At 35.4% G+C, this 24,066-nt stretch overlaps 7 protein-coding genes and 1 long non-coding RNA gene across 9 annotated transcripts; 4 read left to right on the top strand and 4 right to left on the bottom strand.

The window, feature by feature from the left end:
* Nucleotides 5,872–7,414, bottom strand: LOC104765604 (rhomboid-like protein 14, mitochondrial). The gene is made up of 2 exons (XM_010489348.1): nucleotides 7,116–7,414; nucleotides 5,872–6,956 (listed from the first exon to the last, which is right to left on the bottom strand). The coding sequence occupies exons 1-2, from the start codon at nucleotides 7,332–7,334 to the stop codon at nucleotides 6,168–6,170; spliced, it is 1,008 nt and encodes a 335-aa protein (XP_010487650.1). The 5' UTR covers nucleotides 7,335–7,414; the 3' UTR covers nucleotides 5,872–6,167.
* On the bottom strand, nucleotides 7,971–9,048 carry LOC109130717. Its single transcript, XR_002036658.1, has 3 exons — nucleotides 8,809–9,048; nucleotides 8,582–8,708; nucleotides 7,971–8,325 (listed from the first exon to the last, which is right to left on the bottom strand). It is a non-coding gene; the product is annotated as an uncharacterized LOC109130717 (long non-coding RNA).
* LOC104765603 (transcription factor HY5-like) lies at nucleotides 9,301–10,206 on the bottom strand. Of its 2 annotated transcripts, none has more exons than XM_010489346.2 (3): nucleotides 10,001–10,206; nucleotides 9,726–9,915; nucleotides 9,301–9,631 (listed from the first exon to the last, which is right to left on the bottom strand). In XM_010489346.2, exons 1-3 carry the CDS (start codon nucleotides 10,065–10,067, stop codon nucleotides 9,421–9,423), a joined length of 468 nt encoding a protein of 155 aa, XP_010487648.1. In that variant the 5' UTR covers nucleotides 10,068–10,206; the 3' UTR covers nucleotides 9,301–9,420. The 2 variants fall into 2 exon arrangements, with proteins under 2 accessions (XP_010487648.1, XP_010487649.1); XM_010489347.2 differs by having other exon boundaries at nucleotides 9,346–9,625; nucleotides 10,001–10,203.
* LOC104767594 lies at nucleotides 11,541–12,233 on the top strand. The gene has a single exon (XM_010491597.1). It carries the CDS (start codon nucleotides 11,541–11,543, stop codon nucleotides 12,231–12,233), a length of 693 nt encoding a protein of 230 aa, XP_010489899.1.
* On the top strand, nucleotides 14,053–14,895 carry LOC109130803 (uncharacterized mitochondrial protein AtMg00810-like). Its single transcript, XM_019240851.1, has one exon. It carries the CDS (start codon nucleotides 14,053–14,055, stop codon nucleotides 14,893–14,895), a length of 843 nt encoding a protein of 280 aa, XP_019096396.1.
* Nucleotides 16,792–18,285, top strand: LOC104765602 (auxin-responsive protein IAA31-like). Its single transcript, XM_010489344.2, has 4 exons — nucleotides 16,792–17,325; nucleotides 17,424–17,623; nucleotides 17,715–17,799; nucleotides 17,900–18,285. The coding sequence occupies exons 1-4, from the start codon at nucleotides 17,201–17,203 to the stop codon at nucleotides 17,952–17,954; spliced, it is 465 nt and encodes a 154-aa protein (XP_010487646.1). The 5' UTR covers nucleotides 16,792–17,200; the 3' UTR covers nucleotides 17,955–18,285.
* LOC104765601 (chromatin structure-remodeling complex protein BSH) lies at nucleotides 18,492–21,043 on the top strand. The gene is made up of 10 exons (XM_010489343.2): nucleotides 18,492–18,687; nucleotides 18,775–18,863; nucleotides 18,992–19,086; nucleotides 19,437–19,508; nucleotides 19,620–19,667; nucleotides 19,752–19,835; nucleotides 19,943–19,981; nucleotides 20,100–20,182; nucleotides 20,281–20,343; nucleotides 20,785–21,043. Exons 1-10 carry the CDS (start codon nucleotides 18,638–18,640, stop codon nucleotides 20,882–20,884), a joined length of 723 nt encoding a protein of 240 aa, XP_010487645.1. The 5' UTR covers nucleotides 18,492–18,637; the 3' UTR covers nucleotides 20,885–21,043.
* LOC104765600 lies at nucleotides 22,349–23,059 on the bottom strand. Its single transcript, XM_010489342.1, has one exon. It carries the CDS (start codon nucleotides 23,007–23,009, stop codon nucleotides 22,764–22,766), a length of 246 nt encoding a protein of 81 aa, XP_010487644.1. The 5' UTR covers nucleotides 23,010–23,059; the 3' UTR covers nucleotides 22,349–22,763.

The raw sequence follows: 24,066 nt of genomic DNA, 5'->3' as shown, positions 1-24,066 counted from the left end.
AGAACTAGAAGTCCCCATGACACCCCTCCTCTGATAGTTGTTACATCGGTTTTGAGACCGCTAGCCGCAAAATACAGCGGTAGAAGAAGCCCAGAGACCAGATCCTCTATCTTCTCTGTCAAAGCTCTGCAAAATGGTCCTTCTTTAGGAGTTACTATTCCTATCACAAACGCCCCGAAAAGCGCGTGTATCCCAATAGTGTCTGTCACAAAGCTTGCTGATAAAACCAAGGTTAGAGTGACACAAACATAGAGTTCCTTCACAGGTTCTCCCTCAGGACAGCGTCTACCCATATAAGCAAGCAGAGGTTTGATTGCCACAACTGCAAATATCACAAATCCAGATCCACAAAGAAGAACCCAAACAGATACAAGCGGAGAAGAGTCATCTCCTGAGACAGCAATAGCAAGCGCAAGGAGTATCCAAGCTACAACATCGTTCACCCCTGCTGCTGACATAGCCATACGTCCAATGTCTGTTGTTAGAAGCTTTAGCTCAGCTAGGATACGAGCAAGCACAGGAAAGGCAGTGATTGATAAGGCAACACCCATGAAGACAATAAAAGGAAGCTGATGGACTCCTTTGCTTATGGTAGCACTGAGAACAAAAGATGTTCCTACACCGAGTATAAAAGGAAGTGAGATCCCAGCTACGGCTATCAACATTGATTTCTTTCCTGTTTTTCTGATCGCTGCAAAGTCGAGCTCAAGCCCAACGAGGAACAAGAAAAACAGAAGACCGATGTTGGCGAGTGTGTCTAAAACGGTCAAGCTCTTCTTTGGGAATATGGTGTCAAGATACACCTTGCTTCGTCCCAGTGCGGAAGGTCCAAGCAGTATTCCTCCCTACAGATGCATCCATTTTAGTATCCGTTGCTATGTGATTATCATCAGAAAGAAAAGAAAAAAAAAAAACAAAGTGATTGCATGAAACTCACAATGATCTCAGCAATGACTCGAGGCTGTTTGAGAGGTTTAAGAATGTAAGCCAGCAGCCTTGTGAACACAACCACCAAGACGATCTGTAGGATGATCAGAGGAAGCGCGAAATCAAGAGGGCTTTCGTTTTGGAAGGCTCCATTGGAGGTTGCCTTCATCGGACCCGGACAAGTCCCTGTAACATTGGTGCCTGCCATCCTATAGTTGAGGTCTACTTACGGGTTGATGATTGGTTGAGAAACGCGACACTGCTTCAACCTTACTATCTTGGCTGCTCCCTCATTGCACTGCCAAGCGAGGTATGAAACCTGAATGAGAGGAAAAAAGAAAACGAGATTTTATTATGTTCTGTTACTGTTGTTTGTCATAAACAGAATCTATATTCAACAAGTGAGTATATATAAAAGGGGAAAACAGAAAACTAATAATGTGTATAGTTTTGCTAATAATAGGTAGAGATTGAGGCGGGCATACCAACTCCAGGGTGGGCATGTACCTCGCACATTTTCTATTTATAGATTGTCAGTTACTTAACTTCCAACCATATCGCATCTCTACTCCACATACACGAACTGGCCTACAATGCCTCAACGTTTTCATCGCTGTCTTGTTCTTTTGTCCTGAAGTTACAAAGCACCTTTTATTTGTCCCCTAATACCTCCCTTAATACCTGAGCATTTGGTGACTTACCTTCCGTAGCTTCTTAAACACCAATCATTTTAACATAATATTATTGTATACTAGATAATGTCTCATGCATGTGTGTGAGTTTGAAATTAATATAACAAAATATAATTATATACTTTAAAATGAGTTTGATAACTTATTTAATAAAATAATTATTTAATAGTTTATATTACATAAATATTATTTTAAATAAGTATATTTCAAAATTTGTATAAAAATTATCTCAATTATGGTTTTATAGCTTTTTTAGTTCATTCAATAGTTTTTCCACTGTCCAACAAATGCAAAAAAACTTACCTATTATTTATTATATTATTTAGATTCATTATCAAAATAAATATTATTCGAGATGATTAATCTAAAACTAAAGACGCTTTTCCGAGAGGATTGATGAAATCTATACTAATAAAAAGTAGGAGCTATAAGCTCCTAAGGCCGTCCTCATAGGATTTTAAACAACCAATAGAAATTTGACATATCACTTATTAACATTTTATACAATTTCCAGAATTTTCTATATTAAGAAAATAAAAAGTATGAGCTATAAGCTGCTAAGGCCGTCCACATAGGATTTTAAACAACCAATAGAAATTTGACATATCACTTATTAACATTTTATACACTTTCCAGAATTTTCTATATTAAGAATTATTTTAAACAACCTATCATGATTTGACATGTCATTCATTAACATTTTTTAAATTAACAAAAATTTTTAGAAAAAGGAAAATTTTAAATTTATGTAAATCAAAGAACTAAGCACAATATCCCACATCGGCTAGAAATTTTTTAGAGAATGGTTCAGAACCAGTATAAATAAGATTAATATGCTTCCAACAACGAATGAGCAGAAAAGCTTGATTTATCAGGCGTCCAAGTTTAAAAGTTTTATTTGGTTTGATCTGGTTTTTTATTTGATCAAATTAAAACTTTAAACAGTTTCAAAAAAATATTATAATATTTAAAAATTTTAAAAGTTTAAATATTATAAATATTGAAACTTTTAAAAGTTCTTAGCTTTTAAAAAGTTTTTAAATATTATAAGTTTTAAATTTTAAAAGTTTAAAATATTATAAATATTGAAAATTTTTAAAAGGTTCAAATTTTATATTTCAAAACCTTTTAAAAGTTTAAAATATTATAAATATTGATGCAAAACATAAATTATCTTATTTATCTACATTTATGCTTTTTATTTCTTATGAGCTGTAAAACATATTTTTGTGTATGATTATATAGACGAGTTGATATTCTTTCATTAATTTTTTATTTTTAGGTCTAAGGAAGAAGGATTGACATCGCAAGACCTTAATTTGATGTTTGAGTCAAATTTTGAGGTTTAAAAAAGAAAGATGGACGACAAACACACATGTTTTATTAGCTATATATAGGCATGACCAGGATTACGGTTGTCACGGTTAAGGTTTATTAACCATCGGTTATGGTTAGAAATTTTTGTAACCTTAACCAGAACCGTTTAACAAATGGTTAAACGGCTACGGTTCAAGCGGTTATCGTTATATACGGTTAAAGTTATTTGATAATATAATATAGTTGATATTATTTGATGATATAATATAATTAATATTATTTATTTATAATTAATATGTTCTTATAGTGTACTCATATTTCTATATATCATATGATTCATATTAAATAAATAATTATTAGTATATTTTATTATGTTTTTAAAATATTATAAACCAAGTAAGGATTTTGGTTTGAGAAGTTTCTAAACGCGTGGATCTAAAACCAAATAAGTATATGGATAAAATTGTTAATAATTGGGTGCATGTGTTGACTATGCTGGTAATCATGAATTTCACAAATTTTATGAGAAAAGAACTGATTTGTTCTTGGAGTTTGATGGGTTAACAAGTTGTGTGGTAGTCTAAAAAAAAGTTTTTCAGTGGAAGAATGTGAAGAAGTTGACGAGAAAGAAGAAGAAAAAGAGTATAACGAAGAACCAAACGGTAAAAGTTACGATGAGAATTAACACAAAATTTGACAATGAAAATGACAAGAAATGATATGAAGAATAAGAAAACATTGAATAAAAAACACGAAAACATAGGTGGTAGCTATCAATTAAATATGAAAACGAGTTAAATTCATGATTATAAAATTGTTTCGTTTTTCTGGTGGTAAAAAAAAATGGTTTAAGATATGTGAGGCCATCAGTTTGATTTGCCTCGCCTGGACGTCAAGTTAAATTTATGATTTTTTTTATCAGATTTGATTTTATAACATAACTGATTTTTATATTTTTAAAAATTGTGTATCTGAAATTTAATTTTTTTCCTTAGTACTACATATAAAAATCATATGGAAAATGATTCAATTATACCATTATAAGTGAGATCAAAACCTAACTTATATATATTTACAATTCACAATAATTTGGTTTTAATAAATTAATATAAACATATTGTATATATATATATCTATTTGTTTATTAACTATATAATGATAAATGATATATGATTAGGATAATATTAATAATTGAATAGAAATTGAAAAATAGTTACATAATAATTTCATGTGAATTATTTATCTTGAAAAAAAATAAAAAATAAAAGCAAAATAGAAAATATGCGACATATCTTAAGGATGACAAATATAATTGAAAATAAAACTATACATTTTGGTGTTCATAATATAGGAATGATATATATGTAGTACTAATATCCAAAAAAAAAGTGAAGAACAATTTAATGATAGAAAAATTAAATATTTCATCATATTTTAAAACAAAAATATCACATATATATATATATATATATATCACATCTTTATATATATATATATATATATATCATAGACACTATTTGAACTTCTTATAAACATAATAGCATATGCTACACACATATTGAACTCTTACATAAAGTAGATAAGAATAACAAAAATGCAATAATTAAATATTAATATCTTTTGTAATTTATTCTATTTTTATTTGTCATTAATCATTCATTAGAATTCTATAAATACTATGTAGGTGGAAAAATAACATAAACATAAATAAATAATTGCAATTAATTAAAATTTAGTGCCTTAAAATATGGATATGATTATAAATATAATAGTTACAATTTTTTTGATAGAATATGTAAGTTAATACAATATGTGTAAATTCATAAATATAATTTATTGTGAATAAAGAACTGATTTTTTGGTTTGAATATACAAATTTAAAATTAATATAAATATAAATATATGACAGAAACTTCAAGGTAATCAAATTGTAATTTTAAATATACATTTTGTTTTCTCTTAAAACGAAATATGTATTCAGATATTTCTCTATAAATATTTATAAATTTTATATATTAAATTATATATTATTATTATTATTATTAGAGTGAAATTACAAAACAAATTAATAATCATAATATGTGAATTACTTCTATTAAAGTGAGGAAATAAAACAGAAAATTATTATTGGAAATTATGGTTCAAAAGTAGAAGAAAAATTAAACATCTTATACACCCTCCGTCTTAAATTACTTGTTGTTTAAGGTTTTTTCACACAGATTAAGAAAACAATTAAATTTTGTATTTTATCCCTTCTTTCATATATTTTCTAATTTTTTATTGGTCAAAACATTAAAATTGTTGAGATAAAATTGGTATTTTTACTAAACATATGCATTGGAAATCTAAAACGACAAGTATTGGAAAACATAATTTTTACTCTAGAATGACAATTAAAAGAAACCAGAGAGAGTAATATATTATTTTGATTCAAGTTTTTTTTTTTTTTTTTACAGATGTCAAGTTTTAGAACAAAGTTTTAGAATAAACTCTAATTAAAGTATACTTTAGTTTATTAGAATTAGAATAAAATTACAAAATAAAATAATAATCATATTATGTGAATCATTTTTATTAAAGTGAAAAATAAAACAAAGAATTATTATTGGATATTATAATTCAAAAGTAGAAGAAAAATTGAATATATTACTTTGATTCAAGTTGTTTTTTATGTGTCAAGTTCAAATAAAATTTTAAAATGAACTCTTCTTTGTTATATAAGATATTTGCATCATATAGTCTAAGACGATATGATTGACCATAATTACACAGAGAGATTTGAGTTTGCACCAAATTGAACATACGTATCGCCAAGAGAAATAGTAAGATTATGACTTTTCTTGTACGTAACATAAGTGTTATCTAACCAAATAAAATGGGGGTTAAGATCGAAATAATATGTGTTCAAGATACTGAGTGTATGTGAATCACTAGCTGCATAAAAAAGACTGCTTGCAAATTTGCAATAAAACGCTTCTTCTAGCAAAGAACAAAATGTTCCATATCAAATCACTCAATCAGTGTGACCTAACCAAATATTACTCAAAAAATGCTTTCTTTTGTCCATTGCTTTCGTAAACTCATCAAAGACCAGTTCACGTAGAACCAAATCTTCAACAACAAAAGAGAAGACAGATTCGAAGAAAAAACACTACATGCTAATGCAATGAATGATTCAACAAAGCTTCATTCAAAACCCTTCCTTCAGCTCTACAAATGCAGGTCCAGAGATCAACTAAACCTTTCAACTCTTCGACGGCGCAGCTCATCTAAAGGGAGATCATTAGAAGAAGACAATGCTGGTCCCTGATTCAGCGACCATCCATTTCCTCTACCCCGTCCGGAGCCACACATCTCACAAGCACTTAACCAACCAGAATTGTCATATGTACACGACTGACATCTCCAAATACCAGGTCCAGCTATCCCAGTCTGGCCTCTACCCACTCTTCCTCTCCCTGTAATCCTCCTTCTCCGAGACCTAACCATACCATTCAAAAACCTCAAGGGCCATGTCACTAGTCGTGTCACACCTCTAACCGCCATGGTGACTGGATCAGATCCCGAGTAAGAACCCTTAAGCTTCATATAGAGAATACCAGCAAGGATCCCACCCAAATGCCCAAGAAACGAAGCATTAGGTACAAACATCTGCACCAGAACCAGTTCTGCCCAAGCAGCATATTTTGTCGGAACCAAGATACCATAAACACTGGTGTAATCCTCAGCCTGAGCATTAAGAACAACTTTCAAAGCAAAGAGAACACCAGAGAACCCAACAGAGTACTCGTTGTAATAAGCTCTTTCGTAGTCGCAGAAGAATAGAAGCGATTTGGCTAAGAGCAAAGTGACTCCTTGGGACATACCAATAAGTGCAAAAACCATAGAAGCAAACTCAGTGCTTCCCATAGATGTCTCTAGCTTGATACCTTTCCAGAGAAGTGACATCATGTTGTAAACTAAGTGAGGCTCGTTGACATGGTAGAACGCTGATAGAAACAAACGTTTCAAATCCTTATGCTGTTCAACAAAACACACACATCAATATTAGAACTAATCTCAAATTTAGGATCTTGATTAGGTCAAGGTAAACAAAATCCCTAATTTCCCAAAATTGTCGAAATTACAATCAATTTCTATTAGCGAATTAAGGAATTAAGGATTTGGGTTTTTTTTTACCTTGAAGATGAGGTGAGGATTGAACCAGACCTCACTGATGTGAGGTATAACGGGATCGATCAACGCAGGTCTGAGATAGACGAGAGTGTTCGCGGCAAGAAGACTCGCCGTCACCGGTGGTTTCCACGGCAGTCTATAGTATTCCGCGACGGCGCTTAGAGCCAGAAGCGGTAACATCCCTCCGCCTCCACTTCTTCTCCCTTCGCCAAAATTCGCCATTAATGAATGATTCTTTTCTTCTAATCTCTTTAATAAAACTTCTCTCAAATCTCAAAAGTAATTAGGAAATCTTATTAATAACTCTTCTCTACAATTTATATATATATACACAAATATAGCAGCTTGGTCTGTACGAAAACAAATTCTCTAGATGCTTCGTTTCGTTTCACTCACATTCGAACATGTGGGACCCACAATGAATATTTTTAAGTAACGCTTTAAAACCCTAATTTTACTAAGAGTATCTCCATCAAAGATTGTAACCAAAATATCTTAAAACAAATTTTATTTTTAATTTTGAAAAAAAGTGAAATTAAAAACTTCTTAACAAACTTAAACATTTCATAGGTCCATTGAAGGTTGTTAAATTTGAGGTTCTTGTAGTACCTTGTGGCAATGATCAACAAATTTCTCTCTCTACTTAAATTGAACATTTCATTTTGGCCAACAACTGAAATGGCAAATAAAGATTTGGATAGATACTACAATGCCCTTGACAAGTAAGCTGTTCTCGAGTCCTAATATAAGCTTCTGGCTAGTTGTTTCTCAATATACACTAAACCTTCAATCTGTAGTTTTTAAGATAGATTTCCATCTTATTGAATACATACAGAGCACTAATGCAATTCCACACAATGAAAATGGAGGAAATAATTAAGATTATAAGGGAACTGTGGCTGCAGACATACAGAGGTCAAGATATGGATTACATACGAATACACTCAGATTCCGAAGGTGCAGGCACCCGCTCTTACAACTACAAGGTATGCTACAGAATTGACGACATGCTTTACCATTTGATCACCATTACTAGCATTGTGGTAAACCTTGTTTTTTCTTGATTCGTTACCAAATATGCTCAGACCAACAACCAAAACCATCAACGATATCAATGAATAAATAAACAGTCAAGAGTTGAGTAAGATAACTCATCTGCAACTGTTTGGCATTGCGCAAATAAGACCACCTTCTGGAGCTGCGACTTCAGGTCCTGCATTGTCACCATTTAAACAAAATGAACAAATAACCACACATACAGAACAAATAAAAGCTGATAGATAAATAAAAGCTGATAGCACACTAGAAGCAATATTTAGAATAATATACATAATCATAAGCTGAAAACTACATAATCAGAAGCTGAAAACTAAATAATCAGAGACAAGTAGCTATCTCTTAGTCCATCATTCATAATTGACTAAGCAATTTCATTTCTAATTCAACCAGAATCAAAAGCCCTCTCTTACTTGTAGGTTTTGTGATCTGACCGGAGAAACAGAGTGATGTCATGTTGGCTAAGGCCAGCAAATCCCCAAAACACAAGTGATCAAGACCACTCATGTCCTTCTTCACAACAAATCTCCTGATGGGTGTCTAACGATTCCAGGCAAATTAGAGAGAGAGAGAGAGATCGCAACAAAATTGAGAGGATTAAGAAACAAAAACCAAAATTCATAGTAAGAAAGTACTGTACCAATAGAATCAATGGAGGAGATAAGAGAGAGTTTTTGTTTTGGTGGTAGCTGTGTGAGAGGATTAGATCACTGAACCGACATCTGTATGGATCACCAAATCGAGATCGGATTGATGAACCGAGATCGTCGATGGCGTCTCTTACGGTGGAGATGTGATGCTGCCGGAAAAATCCACTTTCCGACTGAATCACCGACTGAACGGTTTGATTCTATCGTCTTGTTGTTTTCTCTGTCGATCAAAGGAGAGAGACGAGAGAGAGAAAATAAACTTAACAAAAAAATAAAAGAAAAGTTTATTTTTCTCCCATCCAATTAGAAACTGACACACCCAAGTTTCTAAACATACCAAAAACATTTTAGCTAAACAACGATTCTAAACTAAATCATACAAAAAAAAAAAATTAATCACATGTATTATTTTAGCAACTCTTAAGATACTCTTAAATCCTTTGATGGAGATACTCTAACTAATCCCATAATTGAGAATTAAGTATGTGTATCAGTGATGCTTAATTTGGATTTTATTGGAACAAAAATTTGTATGTATACAAACAAAATGAAAAAAAGAAAAAAAAAACATTGAACATTGTGTTAAATATAAGCATATTGGTTTAGTGATTGTTGTTGTCATCAGGTTTAGGCCGAGTGTTAATAAGCATTTTCCGAAGCATTGTGTTCTCGTTCGTCAGAGTTGATATCTTCTCTTCAAGCTGATCGTTGTTGTTCTGTAGCTCGTTAGCTCTTGATTCCAAATCACTCACGTACACTTTCTTCCTCTCTCTCGCTTGTTGCGCTGACACTCTGTTCCTCAACAATCTGTTTCTTCACCAAATACTTTTTATTAAACCATTTCAAATCCCACAATTAATTAATTAAACCAGATGCAAGAATGGTTTTCTTTACTAGCTCATTATACCTCTTGAGGCTTCTATACTCTTTATCAACTGGGTTACGTCCACGGCGGCGTTTAGTTGTTGAGACTCCTCCGTTTTGAGTCGTGTCAATCTCCTGGTTGTTCACTCCATCGTCGGCACTGCTGCTTAAAACACATGTCGATCCAGCTGCTTCCATGTCAGGAACCATCAACAACTCCTCGTCACTCTCCTCTGATATAATTTATATACAAAACCTAGTTTCTCAAAAATCAAATTTAAGATACATAACTCAAAAAACTTTCGTTGTAACACTTACCAGTTTTGTGCTTCTTGGGTGAAGAAGAAGAACTTGAGTGGTTCCCATTAGGTCGTTGAAGAGACATCAATATATTTTTCTTCTTTTCAGATTTAATTTGCTTCTTCAAGACCAAAGTAGAGAGGTAGAGAGGGTTGAAGATAATAATATCAAAGCAAAATAAATTGCATCTTTCTTTCTTCTTTTGGACCACTCAAAGTCAGCAACTCGGTTCGAACACAAAAAAATGATTAAGAAGTTTTGGTTGGCTTGTAAAAGAACACGTAGGTTTATGTAAGACCACAAATGCAACAGTTTTAATCCAACGGCTGAAATCGCAGCGCGTATATGATGTTTTTTCTTGTTTTCTTTTTCCCACTATGTATACCCGATTTGATTTTTAATTGATTTGTGGCTTTGTGCTGTGTTTTTGCTTTTAAAGTCTCTTGTTCATGATTTCTTATGGAAACAACTTTTTTTGACAGAGCGTGTGGGTTTATGACAATAATTACTGTCTAGGAACGATACAAGCGTACTTGCAGACAAAGTCAGGGTTGTATTGTATCTACTTGCATGGCGTAACAGGCATGCACAAACTCATCATGTGGTCATCTATCTCGTTTTCTATTTCTTGCCGGTACATATATAACTCTCTTTAAAGACAGCTAACTTATGTTTCGAATTTTTAAAATATTAATATTTCTACCAATGCTAAAATCAGTGTCCATCATTTCGAAGCATTTTTTATGGTTCGTGATTCCGCCATATAGTTCGTCATGTTCTTTTTTACATATACCAATATACCATAACTAGTTTTAAGTTTCACTATGTTTTCTTAGTCTCAGTGGAACTAAAATGCGTAGAATGTATATATGGAAAGGCTAGTATTGTAAATGATAGATCCCTAATCTCTATTGTATTCCTATTATATAATATACTCTTTCTATCTAATAAGAATTATTCAGCCTCTTATCTTATATGGTATCAGAGCTGCGATCTCTCTACCTAAAAACCTTAAATTTTTCTGTTTTTCTTATTCCCGCCGCTCACTATGTCATCCTCTTCCGGTGAGACCATTGCTGTGTCTGCGACACAAAACATCCTTTCCGTCAACATGATGAACGTGACTAAGCTCACCAGCACCAACTTCTTGATGTGGAGTCGTCAAGTCCGGGCGTTGCTCGATGGCTAAGATCTCCTCGGCTACGTCGATGAAACTGTTGCTGTCCCTCCTCCCACTACCACCACTGCCGGTGTTACCTCTGAAAACCCAGATTATAAGATCTGGAAGCGACAAGATCGCTTGATTTACAGCACACTTTTAGGTGCTATCTCTCTTTCTGTCCAACCTTTGCTCTCTAACACGAACACGTCTGCTGAGATCTGGCATACGCTAACGTCGATCTATGCTGCTCCAAGTCGTGCTCATGTTCAACAGATACGACAACAGATCAAGATCTAGACCAAGGGAGACAAGTCCGTTGAGACGTACTTTCAGGGTCTTACAACACGATTTGATCAGTTGGCTCACCTTGGCAACCCCATACCGTATGAGGACCAGATGAAGCAAATTCTTGCCGGTCTCCCTGACGAGTACAGCCGTGTCGTCGATCAACTTGAAGGTCGTGATCGTTCTCCTACTCTCGCTGAAGTGTATGAAAATATACTTCACCATGAGGTTAAACTCAAGAGTGTCGTCGTGCCTTCGTCGTCTTTACCGGCATCCGCAAATGCTGTGAATGTTCGTGGTTCGCAGCACCACGGTACATCCCGCTACAACAATCGACAAAACAATGCTCCGCGCAACAACACCTCGGCTCCAAGTGGCTATCAAGGTCGTTGTCAGATTTGTGGTGTCTATGGCCATAGTGCACGTCGTTGCTCTCACTTTCAGGTCTCTAGTGCTCAGTTCAACACCAGCACTCCGACATCTGTTCCATGGCAGCCCCGCGCTAACATGGCCACCACAACTCCATGGCTTTTTGATTCGGGGGCTATTCATCATCTGACTACCGACTTGAGCAATCTCTCTCTCCAACACCCTTACAATAGCGGTGAAGACGTCACTATTGCGGACGGCACTGGTCTCCCTATTTCCCACACGGGTTCCACTTCAATCCCTACACCAACTACACCGCTTACTCTGAATGATGTTTTATATGTTCCTAATATTGCTAAAAACCTTATCTCGGTTTTCCGTTTATGCAATGCTAATTGGGTTCTGTGGAATTCTTTCCGGTCTACTTTCAGGTGAAGGATCTCAAAACGGGGGTCCGGTTGCTGCAAGGGAGAACTAATAATGGGCTGTATGAGTGGCCAGTCCCAATGACCAAGGATCCAATTTCCATTTTGACAACCACCACCTCAAAACCATCTTTATCATCTTGGCATTCCAGACTTGGCCATCCATCACCTCCGATTTTACACAATATTCTTTCCAAGTTTTCTTTACCTTGTTCTAAATCCACAAATAAACATTATCAATGTTCTCATTCTCTTATCAATAAAAGCCTTAAGCTTCCTTTCAATACAAACACTATTTCTTCCACTAAACCATTACAATATCTTTATTCTGATGTCTGGATGTCTCCATTACTCTCAAATGAAAACTTCAAATATTACTTGGTCATTGTGGATCACTATACCCGTAATACTTGGTTATATCCATTGAAGCAAAAGTCAGATGTCAAACAAACGTTCATTGCGTTCAAAGCTTTGGTTGAAACACGGTTCAAGGAAAAGATACAAACACTCTACTCCGACAATGGAGGCGAATTTCTTGCTTTGCGACATTTCTTGGCAACAAACGGGATCTCACAACACCACCACACACACCGGATCACAACGGTATCTCTGAACGGAAGCATCGGCATATCGTTGAGATCGGTCTCACACTATTACATCAAGCCTCGGTTCCTAAGCACTATTGGCCCTATGCGTTCGCAACTGCTGTCTATCTCATTAACCGTATGCCAACACCGGTGTTAGACAATGTGTCACCCTATGCCAAGTTGTTTCATCAAGAGCCTAATTATCTCAAGCTTCGTGTCTTCGGGAGTCTTTGTTTTCCATGGCTCCGCCCATATACGGCACACAAACTTGAGGATCGTTCTAAACCTTGTGTGTTCATGGGTTATTCATTAACACAAAGTGCGTATTTGTGTCTTGATATTGCGACGGGTCGGGTTTATACGTCGCGGCATGTTCAGTTTGTGGAATCGAGTTTTCCGTTTGTTTTGCCAACCACCGCCGATACCAAGTCTCCACCGGAGAACGTTGTTATCTCTTCTCCTTCCGTTGTCACCGTTCCGACATCCCCATCTACTACAATTCCGATTTCTTCTCCACCAGCACCGGTCCCTCCAGCTCCTTCACCATCGACTCAAGTCACGACTCCGCCAACATCACCACCACGGTTCGATCTTCATGAAGGTAATTCTTTGCTGGGCCATGATTCATCTCTAGGCCCATCAACAGATTTTGTGTCACAGCCAAGCCCACATGAGACGAGTCCATCTCCTTCTCTACGTTCGTCTCCATCACCCGATCCTTCTCCGTCACCGGTGCCGCCACCTGCTCCACCGTTAGCAGCACCTCCGATTCCACCGATTCTACCGGTGAACACTCATCCCATGCAAACACGGAGAAAGAATAATATTACTAAGCCGAAGACCAAGTTTAGTCTCTTAGCCATCACGACCAAAATAACAATTCCAACGACGGTTACTCAGGCCATGCGAGATAAGAAATGGCGTGATGCAATGGGTTTGGAGATGAATGCACAAACACGGATGCGTACTTGTGATTTGGTTCCTCCACCTCCTGGTCATAATATCATTCCTACTAAATGGGTTTATACGCTAAAGTATTTGCCCAATGGTTCTCTTGCATGTATAAAGTACGTTTGGTAGCTCGCGGGTTCAGTCAAGAGTATGGGCTTGACTATGACGAAACCTACAGTCCTGTGGTCAAGTCCAATACCATTCGATTGGTGCTACAACTTGCTATGAACCATAACTGGTCGATTCGTCAACTCGACGTCAATAACGCTTTCTTACATGGGATGCTAACGAATGAGGTCTATGTCTCTCAACCACCAGGTTTTATCGATAAGGACCCGTCCACACCATGTTTGTCGGTTAAACAAGGCTTTGTATGGACTAAAACAAGCTCCCCGTGCTTGGTATCAAGAATTAAAGACCTACTTGCTTCGGATGGGGTTTAGGAACTCTCTTGCTGATACTTCGGTGTTCGCCTATCTCATTGGTAACGACATTGTTTACACACTTGTTTATGTCGATGATATCATTGTGACAGGAAGTTCTCAGTCCCTTATCACCGGTTTTATCGATGCTCTGTCCACTCGGTTCTCTCTCAAGGCTCCCACTGAACTACGTTATTTTTTGGGAGTAGAGGCTACGAGAACACCACAGGGACTACATCTCATGCAGAAACGGTACATTCTTGACCTTCTTGTCAAGACTAACATGTATGACTCTAAACCGGTCTCCACACCAATGTCACTGAAACCGAAGTTATCCCTCTCCTCCGGCAATCTCTTTGATGATCCAACCAAGTATCGTATGGTGTTGGGAAGCCTTCAATATTTGTCTTTCACCCGACCTGATATAGCCTATGCGGTGAACAAATTGTCTCAGTTTATGCATCGGCCTACTGATATGCATTGGCAAGCTGCTAAACGGATTCTCCGCTACCTGGTTGGAACACTCTCTCATGGCATTTATCTTCGCCCTAATGCCCCGCTTGCACTTCATGCCTACTCCGACGCAGATTGGGCCGGTGACACCGACGATATGGTATCCACTAATGCCTACCTTATCTATCTTGGTTCTGCTCCGGTTGCTTGGTCCTCTAAGAAGCAGAAAGGTGTTGCTCGCTCATCTATCTCTATCTAATAAGAATTATTCAGCCTCTTATCTTATAAAATGTACTAAGAGAACTTCTACCATAGGGATTACATATCAGATGTTGGGTTTATGCGGAAACAAAAACTGCACTGTTGAATCGCTGTATGTCTAGCATCTAACACTTTTTTGAACATTGTCATAATCAATACTAAAAATTGCAAAGCTATACCAAACAGAACTCGATGATTCAGCTAAAAGATTTGAAAATGTTCTTCTTTATCGTAGATTAAATTTTGAGGGATGTTTATAAGTCGTCCGGAACCGGAAAATCACACATAAACAATGTGAAATTTGTTCCGAGGTTATAAAGAAAAACACACTTTAAAACTTTTTTTTTTTATGTAAAATACCTTCGTTTGTATTTTCGACCATACATATTTCTTGATTCAAACACATATCGACCGACCTATTTATACATCTTCCCGAACCCATGATCACCTTTTCTTTGTGCTCTTTTATTCGTTTTTCATCTGCCATAGTATATCACTAATTCACAATACTCATGAGTTTGTGTATCACTCGAAGCCCGAAGGGACCCCATGCCTTAAAATCAACTAAAAGCATTTGATGTCTTTTTTAGACGAAGTAGGAAGTACCATCCAAATAATTGATTTTCATAAGCAGCAGACATTCATTTTGTTTGTAGGACTATAAATGATTTGATTGTTTTGAAGCTGTATGCAAACGTGGAGATATGATTGCTTTTTGTCTATGCATGAACATGCCACGTTAATATAGGAGTACATATCATGATAATGATCTCTATTTGCTATAACTTTTTGGCACAGTACTATTGCATGCCTCTCTATATTACTTCTACAAAACGTGCCCTTTAATTTGCGATGGTTAGAAGTAATCGAGCTACAAGCTCCGGTGATAATCTTTTATTGTTCGCATGCTCGGTCCGAATGAGTTTGTTTTCTAAGAAACTTGAAAAAAAAATGACAAAACTCTTTCAAATCAAGATATGCGAGTAATAACTCCATGGACATACAAAATACTGGAAACTGATTACATTATCTTTTTATAAAGAAGTTTAGCTGATAATATTAGTCTTAATTATTATAAGTACTATAAAGAGGACTAGACATTCATCATCATTAGACTACTAGACATTATAAAGTTAATTATATCGAAATTCTCACAAGAAGGATCCCTAGAGACCAGACATGCATGTCCAAAGACAGATCGTATAATAGCTCATAGGAGTCTTATCGATCCAACATCCAAGGTAGGCTTTATAACAAAGTAAATAGTACATTAGAATACACTTCCCATGATGATTCTAGAATCTAATATTATCAATACAGCCAATGAGCATTATATGATGTAACAACTTATGTCTACTTTTTTATTTATTAGTTCACCATAATAAAACAATGAATTTTATTTTAAAATAAAAAGAAAATTAAAGATTGGACTCCTAGCTAAGAGAAGACAATCGACAAAGCTAAAAGAGACATTAACAGGAAACGTATAGTTAAAGAAAAGAACACTGTCTGCTCCACAAAAACAACATACACAAAACTCTTCAAGGCTCCTTTATTTTTATTGGTTCTGCAATTTTCAATGGTCTGTAACATTAATGTGTCATAAGAGACAATTGAGTTTTCTTATCAACAGAAGAGGTCTAAAATTTTTTGATCCCCCAAAGTTCATAGTCTATATAGATAGACTCAGTTTTCAAATATTGATGGTAGGAAAGTGAAAGTGATGTGATGCTCTGTTTCTGTTTACGGCTAGACAATAAAGCTTTTGTGGCCCTTATCTCTCCTAATTAAAGAATCTGAGCAGTTGAGAAATTAAAACAAAAAAAAAAAAAAATCAAATCCCTTAACATTTTAGCTCCAACATCATTTGGACACATTCCTTGGATACCTCCTGTATACGGAAACTTCGAATCTTACATGTAAACAAATCTCAAAACCACAGTTTGACATTTTACTACTAACAAACTCCAAAGATCTAAACATATGAGTTAAGTATCTAATCGGGTAATTATTACAGTGGTTTTCAGAAATCCATGTGTGTTCATATATGGAAGATTGAAAGTTCATAGTTTAATGTGGGAACCTATGTTTCTAATATTTGTTACATTTTCTTTTAATAAGTTGATTAAATCATTTTAAATTCAAATCTATGCTATCGAATCACCTACTAGTCTTCTATTGTTTACTAAACAGAGGGAAATAGAAAGAGAGAGAGAGACATGAAGAGCACTTTCAAGAGAGAAGAGAAGGGAGCATGTAGTTTCAGTTCCAGGTGAAGTTGCATAATCAAGGATCTCTCATCAATGGAGTTTTCTAACTCTTGTTCTTCATTTTCTTCATCCTCTGTCGACAGTACTAAACCTTCTCCTTCTGAATCTTCTGTTAATCTCTCCCTTAGCCTCACCTTCCCCTCTACTTCTCCACAAAGGTCTTCTTTCACATCACTTCTCTGTTTTCCCTATGTTCTGTTTTTGCTCTGTTTTTTTTTTGTTCACATTTGTGTTTTGAATCTTTTTATGCTAATAGAGAAGCAAGACAAGATTGGCCACCGATAAAGTCTAGATTAAGAGATACACTAAAGGGTCGTCGTGGCGATGACACATCTCTCTTTGTTAAGGTTTACATGGAAGGTGTCCCCATTGGGAGAAAACTCGACCTTTGTGCATTCTCAGGCTACGAGAGTCTCTTAGAAAACCTGTATCATATGTTCGATACTTTAATCATCTGTAAGTAATTTACAACACATAGAACTATGTTAGTTAGAAAAGAACAACATCCAACCAAATTCTAACACTAGAACACATTGGTTTCTAACAGGCGGTAAACGAGATAGAAAACATCATGTTTTGACATATGAAGATAAAGATGGAGATTGGATGATGGTCGGAGATATTCCATGGGAGTATGAATAATCTTGTATCTTGATCTCATATTGATATATTTCCATCGCTTATAGGTAAACTTATCTCAGATTTTGGAACCGATGTTTTTTTTTTGTTCAGTATGTTTCTTGAAACCGTGAGAAGACTAAAGATCACGAGACCGGAGAGGTATTAGAAGAACCATGGATCGTTCAAGCTGGCTGTGGTCTCACAGTTTTGAGAAGCGAGAGATTTAGGCATTGAGGAAGAGACTTGACGTGGCTGCATATTGCAACAAAGGCCTTTAAAGAAGTTGGAGAATTGATGCATATATATATGACACCGTTGAGTGTGTTTTTTTCCCCTTATAAATAAATCATCCAAGACTTCTTTATTTTTATTTTTGTTCTGAATAGAAATCTAAATTTCTTATACGACATGTTTGTTGTAATCGTGTTCCTTCGAATGTGTACATGACTATGAAGAAAACACGAACGTTGTTTATGGGGAGCACGAACGAACATGGAATGTGGGAAGAGAATGATTCTCTTTGATGATGTGCCTTCCATGTCAATCTCGTTGATTCATTTAGTGTATTGTTATACACTGAGGCCTGTTTAAAAACCCAATAAACGCTTCCTACAAAGCCCGTCTAAAGCCCAAATACTACCTTTTAGGAATATGATTATCACAGAAAATAGTTAGGGGTGAAATGTGTAAGAAATAAAAAAAACGCGGGCGATTCTGAAATAAACTATAATTTACTGCTCTAGCGCCGGAGAAGAAGAGAGATTGAAGTTTCCACCTCTCTCTCTCTCCGGCTCTCTTCCTTGAAAGCTCAGTTCGTGAAATTGGAGGGGAAGGTTTAGGTGTTTAAAGATGAAGGCTTTAGGGTCTAGTGGTTGGAAAGGTCCCGTCAAGTTCAGGATGTAAGTTTCATCTCTTCCTCTACTTCTTCTTCGATTACTTTGTTTGAAATTGATATCGAGTTTTCATGATTCTATGGTTGGAGATAGGCCTACTGCTGAAAACTTGGTACCTATTCGTTTAGACATTCAATCTGAAGGTCAGCGTTACAAAGATGCTTTCACTTGGAACCCTTCAGGTTTCTCTCTCTCCTTAAAAACCCTACCTTTTTGTTTGTCATCTTCTGCGTTGTCTACACTAGAAGCGCTTTGTTGTATTATATGTGGGTGATTCACTGATTCTTGTTTTTTTGGTTTTGGATTTAAGACCCGGATAATGAAGTTGTTGTCTTTGCCAAAAGAACTGTTAAAGACTTGAAACTTCCCTCTGCATTTATCACTCAGATTGCCCAATCTATTCAGGTTGTTTCTAAACTAGATCAACACTTTACACCGGTTACTTACGTTTCTCTTCTGCTATGTTTTTGTTTTTAAGCTCTTTCACTTGTCATAGAGATGATTGATATGTTGAACATTTTAGGTTACCACTTAGTCTTTTGTGAGTTATACATTCGACTTATTGTTTCTAAATCTTTAGGTTTAACTTAAGAAAAGGCCTGATTATAGCATTGTACCAAGAGATGTATTATCTTTAGGATTACATTGTGTGATGTTTTTGCTTCAGTTATGCTTTATTCTGTTTTTGTAAGGATTGTAATCGTTTCTTTAGGAATCTCTCTGCTTACATTTTGGTCTTTTTTCTGCTTTGTCAGTCTCAGCTCTCAGATTTTCGGGCATTTGAAGGACAAGATATGTACACTGGTGAAAAGATCATACCAATCAAGGTATTATGACACAATATAACCTTCTTATCCTTCTCTCTTTGGATATTAGTAATTTTCTGAAAACTACGAAGTTCTAGAAGCTGATAAGCTATCTTTCCGTTTCTTTTTCAGCTTGATCTCCGAGTTAACCATACCCTCATCAAAGATCAATTCTTGTGGGTGAGAATACTTGGTGATCTTGAACAGTTTCGACCTTGATTTGGTACTCTTAGTCTCAATGCAGCTTGATTGCTGGTTTTGCAGGACCTAAACAATTTTGAGAGTGATCCTGAGGAATTTGCAAGAACCTTGTGCAAGGATTTAGGTGTCGAAGATCCTGAAGTTGGAGTAAGATAACCACTCAATTTTAAACCTTTCATCATGCAATCAAATGAAGCTTGATTTTAAAGGTTTAATACAAAGTGTTCTTTGGTTTCTTTTTTTCTTCTCTGAAGCCTGCTGTTGCCTTTGCAATAAGGGAGCAACTTTACGAGGTAGAAAATTTAATTGTAGCATTAAGCCATTGTTATTTGTAATTCAGTATAATAATTTTCTGTTTTGAACATGATTGCCAAACTTACTGACATACCATGTCGTTGATCTACTTTCCAGATTGCAATTCAAAGTGTGGCTTCAGCTAGAGAGAGTAGATTAAGTAAGAAAGGCCGCAGAGGATCTGATCATGGTTCAGCGAGGTATTTTCATGTTGCTCTTATTTGTCCAATATATCTTGTGGTAATAGTAGAGCCTAGCTCAAACAATTCTACAATAACTTTCCATCTTTCATGTGCAGCAAAGCAAGTGGCCTGTCAATGGACTTAGTGAAGTTATTCAGCTTTAAGTCCAGTGTAGTTAGGTAAGTAAAAATCCTGCCCACTTATATTTTCCTGTGAAAGACTCTTGTTAAGACCTGTTGTACGAATGACTCCTTGCATCTAGATAGTTTATAACATGATTCGAAATTTTGTTACCTATATATACACTTATATGCCACCTCTTCACACATTTTGTATCGTTCGTTAGTTAATGACCCCATTGTTGGAGCTGGTCCTTTCTCAGTTTGCTCTAATAGTTGACCTCTGGTAATGTTACATTTCATTGAACAGAAAAAACTGAATCACTAGATTGCAAGTCGTTTGATTGCAAAGATTGATGAACTTCTTCCTGCATTGCTTATCAAATGAGAGTCTTCAAAAAATAAAGTTTTATGGGCAAACAAATTGACTTGCATGACCAAGCAAAAGTGATAAATAATAATAAGATCCATACATAACAATTTTGTGCATGACCTTGACAGGAAAAGAAAAGACTTGGATGTTTATGAACCAGTGGTGGATTTGCTAACAAGTGAGGAAGTTGATGCGCTTGAAGCCAGAGAAGAAAGACATGCAAGGTAAAGAGTTTGGTGGACATGTAAAAATATTTCTTAGGGCAGGACTCCGAAAATGAATGGTAGAACGAACTCAAAAATATGTTGTATTTTCCTTAACTGGAGTTTATGATCTTATCGAATTTCAAGAAGGACTAGATACGTTGGAGTTCCTTAAAATGTTTGATGTGAGAAACTTAATCCTCTAGGTGATAAGTCATTGCATATGTGTCATGGCTCATGGCCAATAAGTCTGAGATTTCAGTTTAGGAAACCTTGGTTAAGTGAAACACCAGTGGGTGTAGAATGAGGAATTTGTAGATGATTATAGCTCAATGGGACATGTTAGGTTTACAGAAGTTGAGTTGAGTGAGACCATCTCTTGATGAAGATGTTTCCCAAACTTTGAGCATGTTAAGAATGTTAGAGAAAGAAAGAGAGAGACTATAGATTTGAAAATTAAGGGGAGAGGAGGACAAGGCACGTTGTGGGAATCAAGTGACCCACTTGAGACTTTAATAAGATCTCATCATCAACCATTAACCTCACTGTCGAATACGGTCGTACTTTTTCTTCTATTCTCTTCTCTTTCCCCACTTTTTTTTTTTCTCATTGCCTGTTCAATGATTGGGTCCCCCCTTCAAGCTCAAGCTGCTGTCATCTTAATTATTTGATTTTTTTGTTCTGAAAATAAACAAAATTATTGGGTTTATTATTAATAATTTTATTGGAATTTTTGTAGTTTTGTGTGGAGATTATTGATCAGTTTTTGTTGTGTAGAATTTATGAGTTGTACTTGTGCCCTATCCTTGGAAGGGTACATGGATAAACAAGTTAATGTCTTGAATCGGCTGATGCTTTCTTCTTTATTATAGAATCCATTTGATGAATAAAGCTAAACTTGAAGCTGGTTTTAATATTCGGTGTAATTGTATAATCTTAATACTCGGAAGTCGAAAAACCAATATAACAACAATCAACCTAACTGACATTGAAGAAAATTATCTTACTTTGGTTCAAGTAACTTCTCTAAATGAACATATAAGGTAACTTATAATAAGAAAGAAGATACATCGAAAGAGAAAAACTGAATCTAACTGAAATTAAACCAAAAAAGGATCTAAATGTTTTATTTTTGTGGCTACAAAAGATTTGGGTCTACGTGAGGCGAAGTTGTTTTTTTTGTTGACTAAAAAAAGTAATGAGCGTAAAGCCGGAACTCTTTGTGTCTGTCCGAAGTTAGGGACGTCAGCTCAGTCGATGGTTGTGTGTATTGAGACAATATTAGACCGTTACCGCAAGTGCAAATTGTTCCTAACTTCTACGTTATAAGAGAATGATAGAATAATAATAATTTCTCGTTTTTATATTTATCAATATTGAGTTACAATTTGTTATCATTTATTTACTAATATATATTTGACGGATTAGTTGGTCTAAACAAAAAAGATGGTCGGTGACTTGAATTACGTACTGTTACATTGGAACAAATCAAAAGTTATTAACTCAATGATGGATTATTATTTTCCCTGATTGATAATTTAACACATGTGCAACTTAAGTCAATATCTGACTTTTACATCATGGAGAACTAATAACTTGAATTCTCAATCAAATAATGCTAATCATCTCACATACAAATGATAAATGAATTCAAGAAAGATATTTTTTTCTCCAAATAAAAAAAATCCCACCGTGATTTACTCTCAGGGATTAACATGAAACCATCTAACTTCTCGACGATAACTCGTCGGAAAAAATATTCACTAGACCCTTAAAAAAGAAGCCACGACCACATAACAAGAAAGGACAAGGAGGAAGGAGGATCACCATGGCGGGCTAACACCCGTTTAAGATATGTACAAAGGTTGATCATAATACCATCTTTTTGTGTGTTTGGTTTAAAGTTAAGCAGTGAGGTTATTGGAGGAGTTAGATTTGTCAAGAATAGACCACATGACGAGAACGTCGTCATATCCACAAGCCATGACTTCTCCTTGAAGCTCTTGAACCATTCTCTTCTCGTGTTCTTCCCTCGCTTTCGCATCCATTCTTCCACCGCGGGAACCCTTCTTTGGTGATTCTTGCGGTTGGTTGAAGAATGTTGCCGCTTTCTTGAATGGTGTTGCTATTGTTTTCTTCCATGATGCCATTTTTTTTTAAATGTTTACTCAATTCTTGAAATAAAGTATTTCTTCTGTTTAATCAGAGATTCGGATTGAGAGACCTCGAGAACGACTTGTTATGTGTATTTATACACGCACACACACTCTCTCCCTCTCTCTATATTATATTTTAATAACAATTATTATTATTAATAAACTAAAGAGTAATTAGTAATGCTAATGCAAAGGGGAGAGAGAGATAGAGAGAAAGAGGCAAGATCCGCGATAGGAGCTTTCAAGAAACATTACTATGTTTTTTTTTAACTTTTAACTTTTTGTTATACATTGAACATCGTTTAGGCCTCTCCCTACCCTCCCACATGCATCCCCACGTGATCTCTTCCTCTCTATCTCTTACATTCAATTCGACAAGTTGTGAAATAGTAGCATGTAACCAAACCGGATCAAACCGAACCAACTCAAGATGAAACCACGAGTTTGCCTTTTCCCACTCCCTCGGTACTGACAATTGTAATCTCCAAGTGCTCACTGCATTCTCTCATTCCCATCCACTTCATATTTGATGTGCCCATCTCCCTTTGAAAAGATCTCCCTTTTTTAATTATTACATCAATCTATGTAGATATTTCTTAATATTAGCTTCGATCATTATCTATATCTAGCAAACCTATAATCTTTTATGAGTTATTAGCTAAGAGATACTTGATGCACACTTATCACATGTGTGCAAAACGACGTATACGGGTTATAAAGCTTAGAACTTTGCTGTTCTTACTTCTTAGAGACATATTGTATAAAAACGTACTCATATAAATATATATGTACCGATGTACGTACCAATTAATTATAGTACGTCTACAGCAAAAACAAAATCATGATTAGTAATTAATGTTAAAGTTAGTTAATCAAATTTGGTGGCTATGAATAAATGTATATACTATAGAATTTAAAGGGCCAATATGGCATAGGGGATTGAGGTGGGCACAGATTGGTCAGCAAAAGCCCATGTGAATTCCACATGTTTCTCTGCTTCTCTATCTCTTACTCTCTCTTTTCATACATCTCTTTGTATTTATAATTTTAT

Source organism: Camelina sativa, chromosome 19 (genome assembly GCF_000633955.1).
Source record: "Camelina sativa cultivar DH55 chromosome 19, Cs, whole genome shotgun sequence".
Classification (NCBI taxonomy): Eukaryota; Viridiplantae; Streptophyta; class Magnoliopsida; order Brassicales; family Brassicaceae; genus Camelina; species Camelina sativa.
Note: the sequence above shows the minus strand (reverse complement) of the source record. Positions and strands in the feature narration are given on the sequence as shown.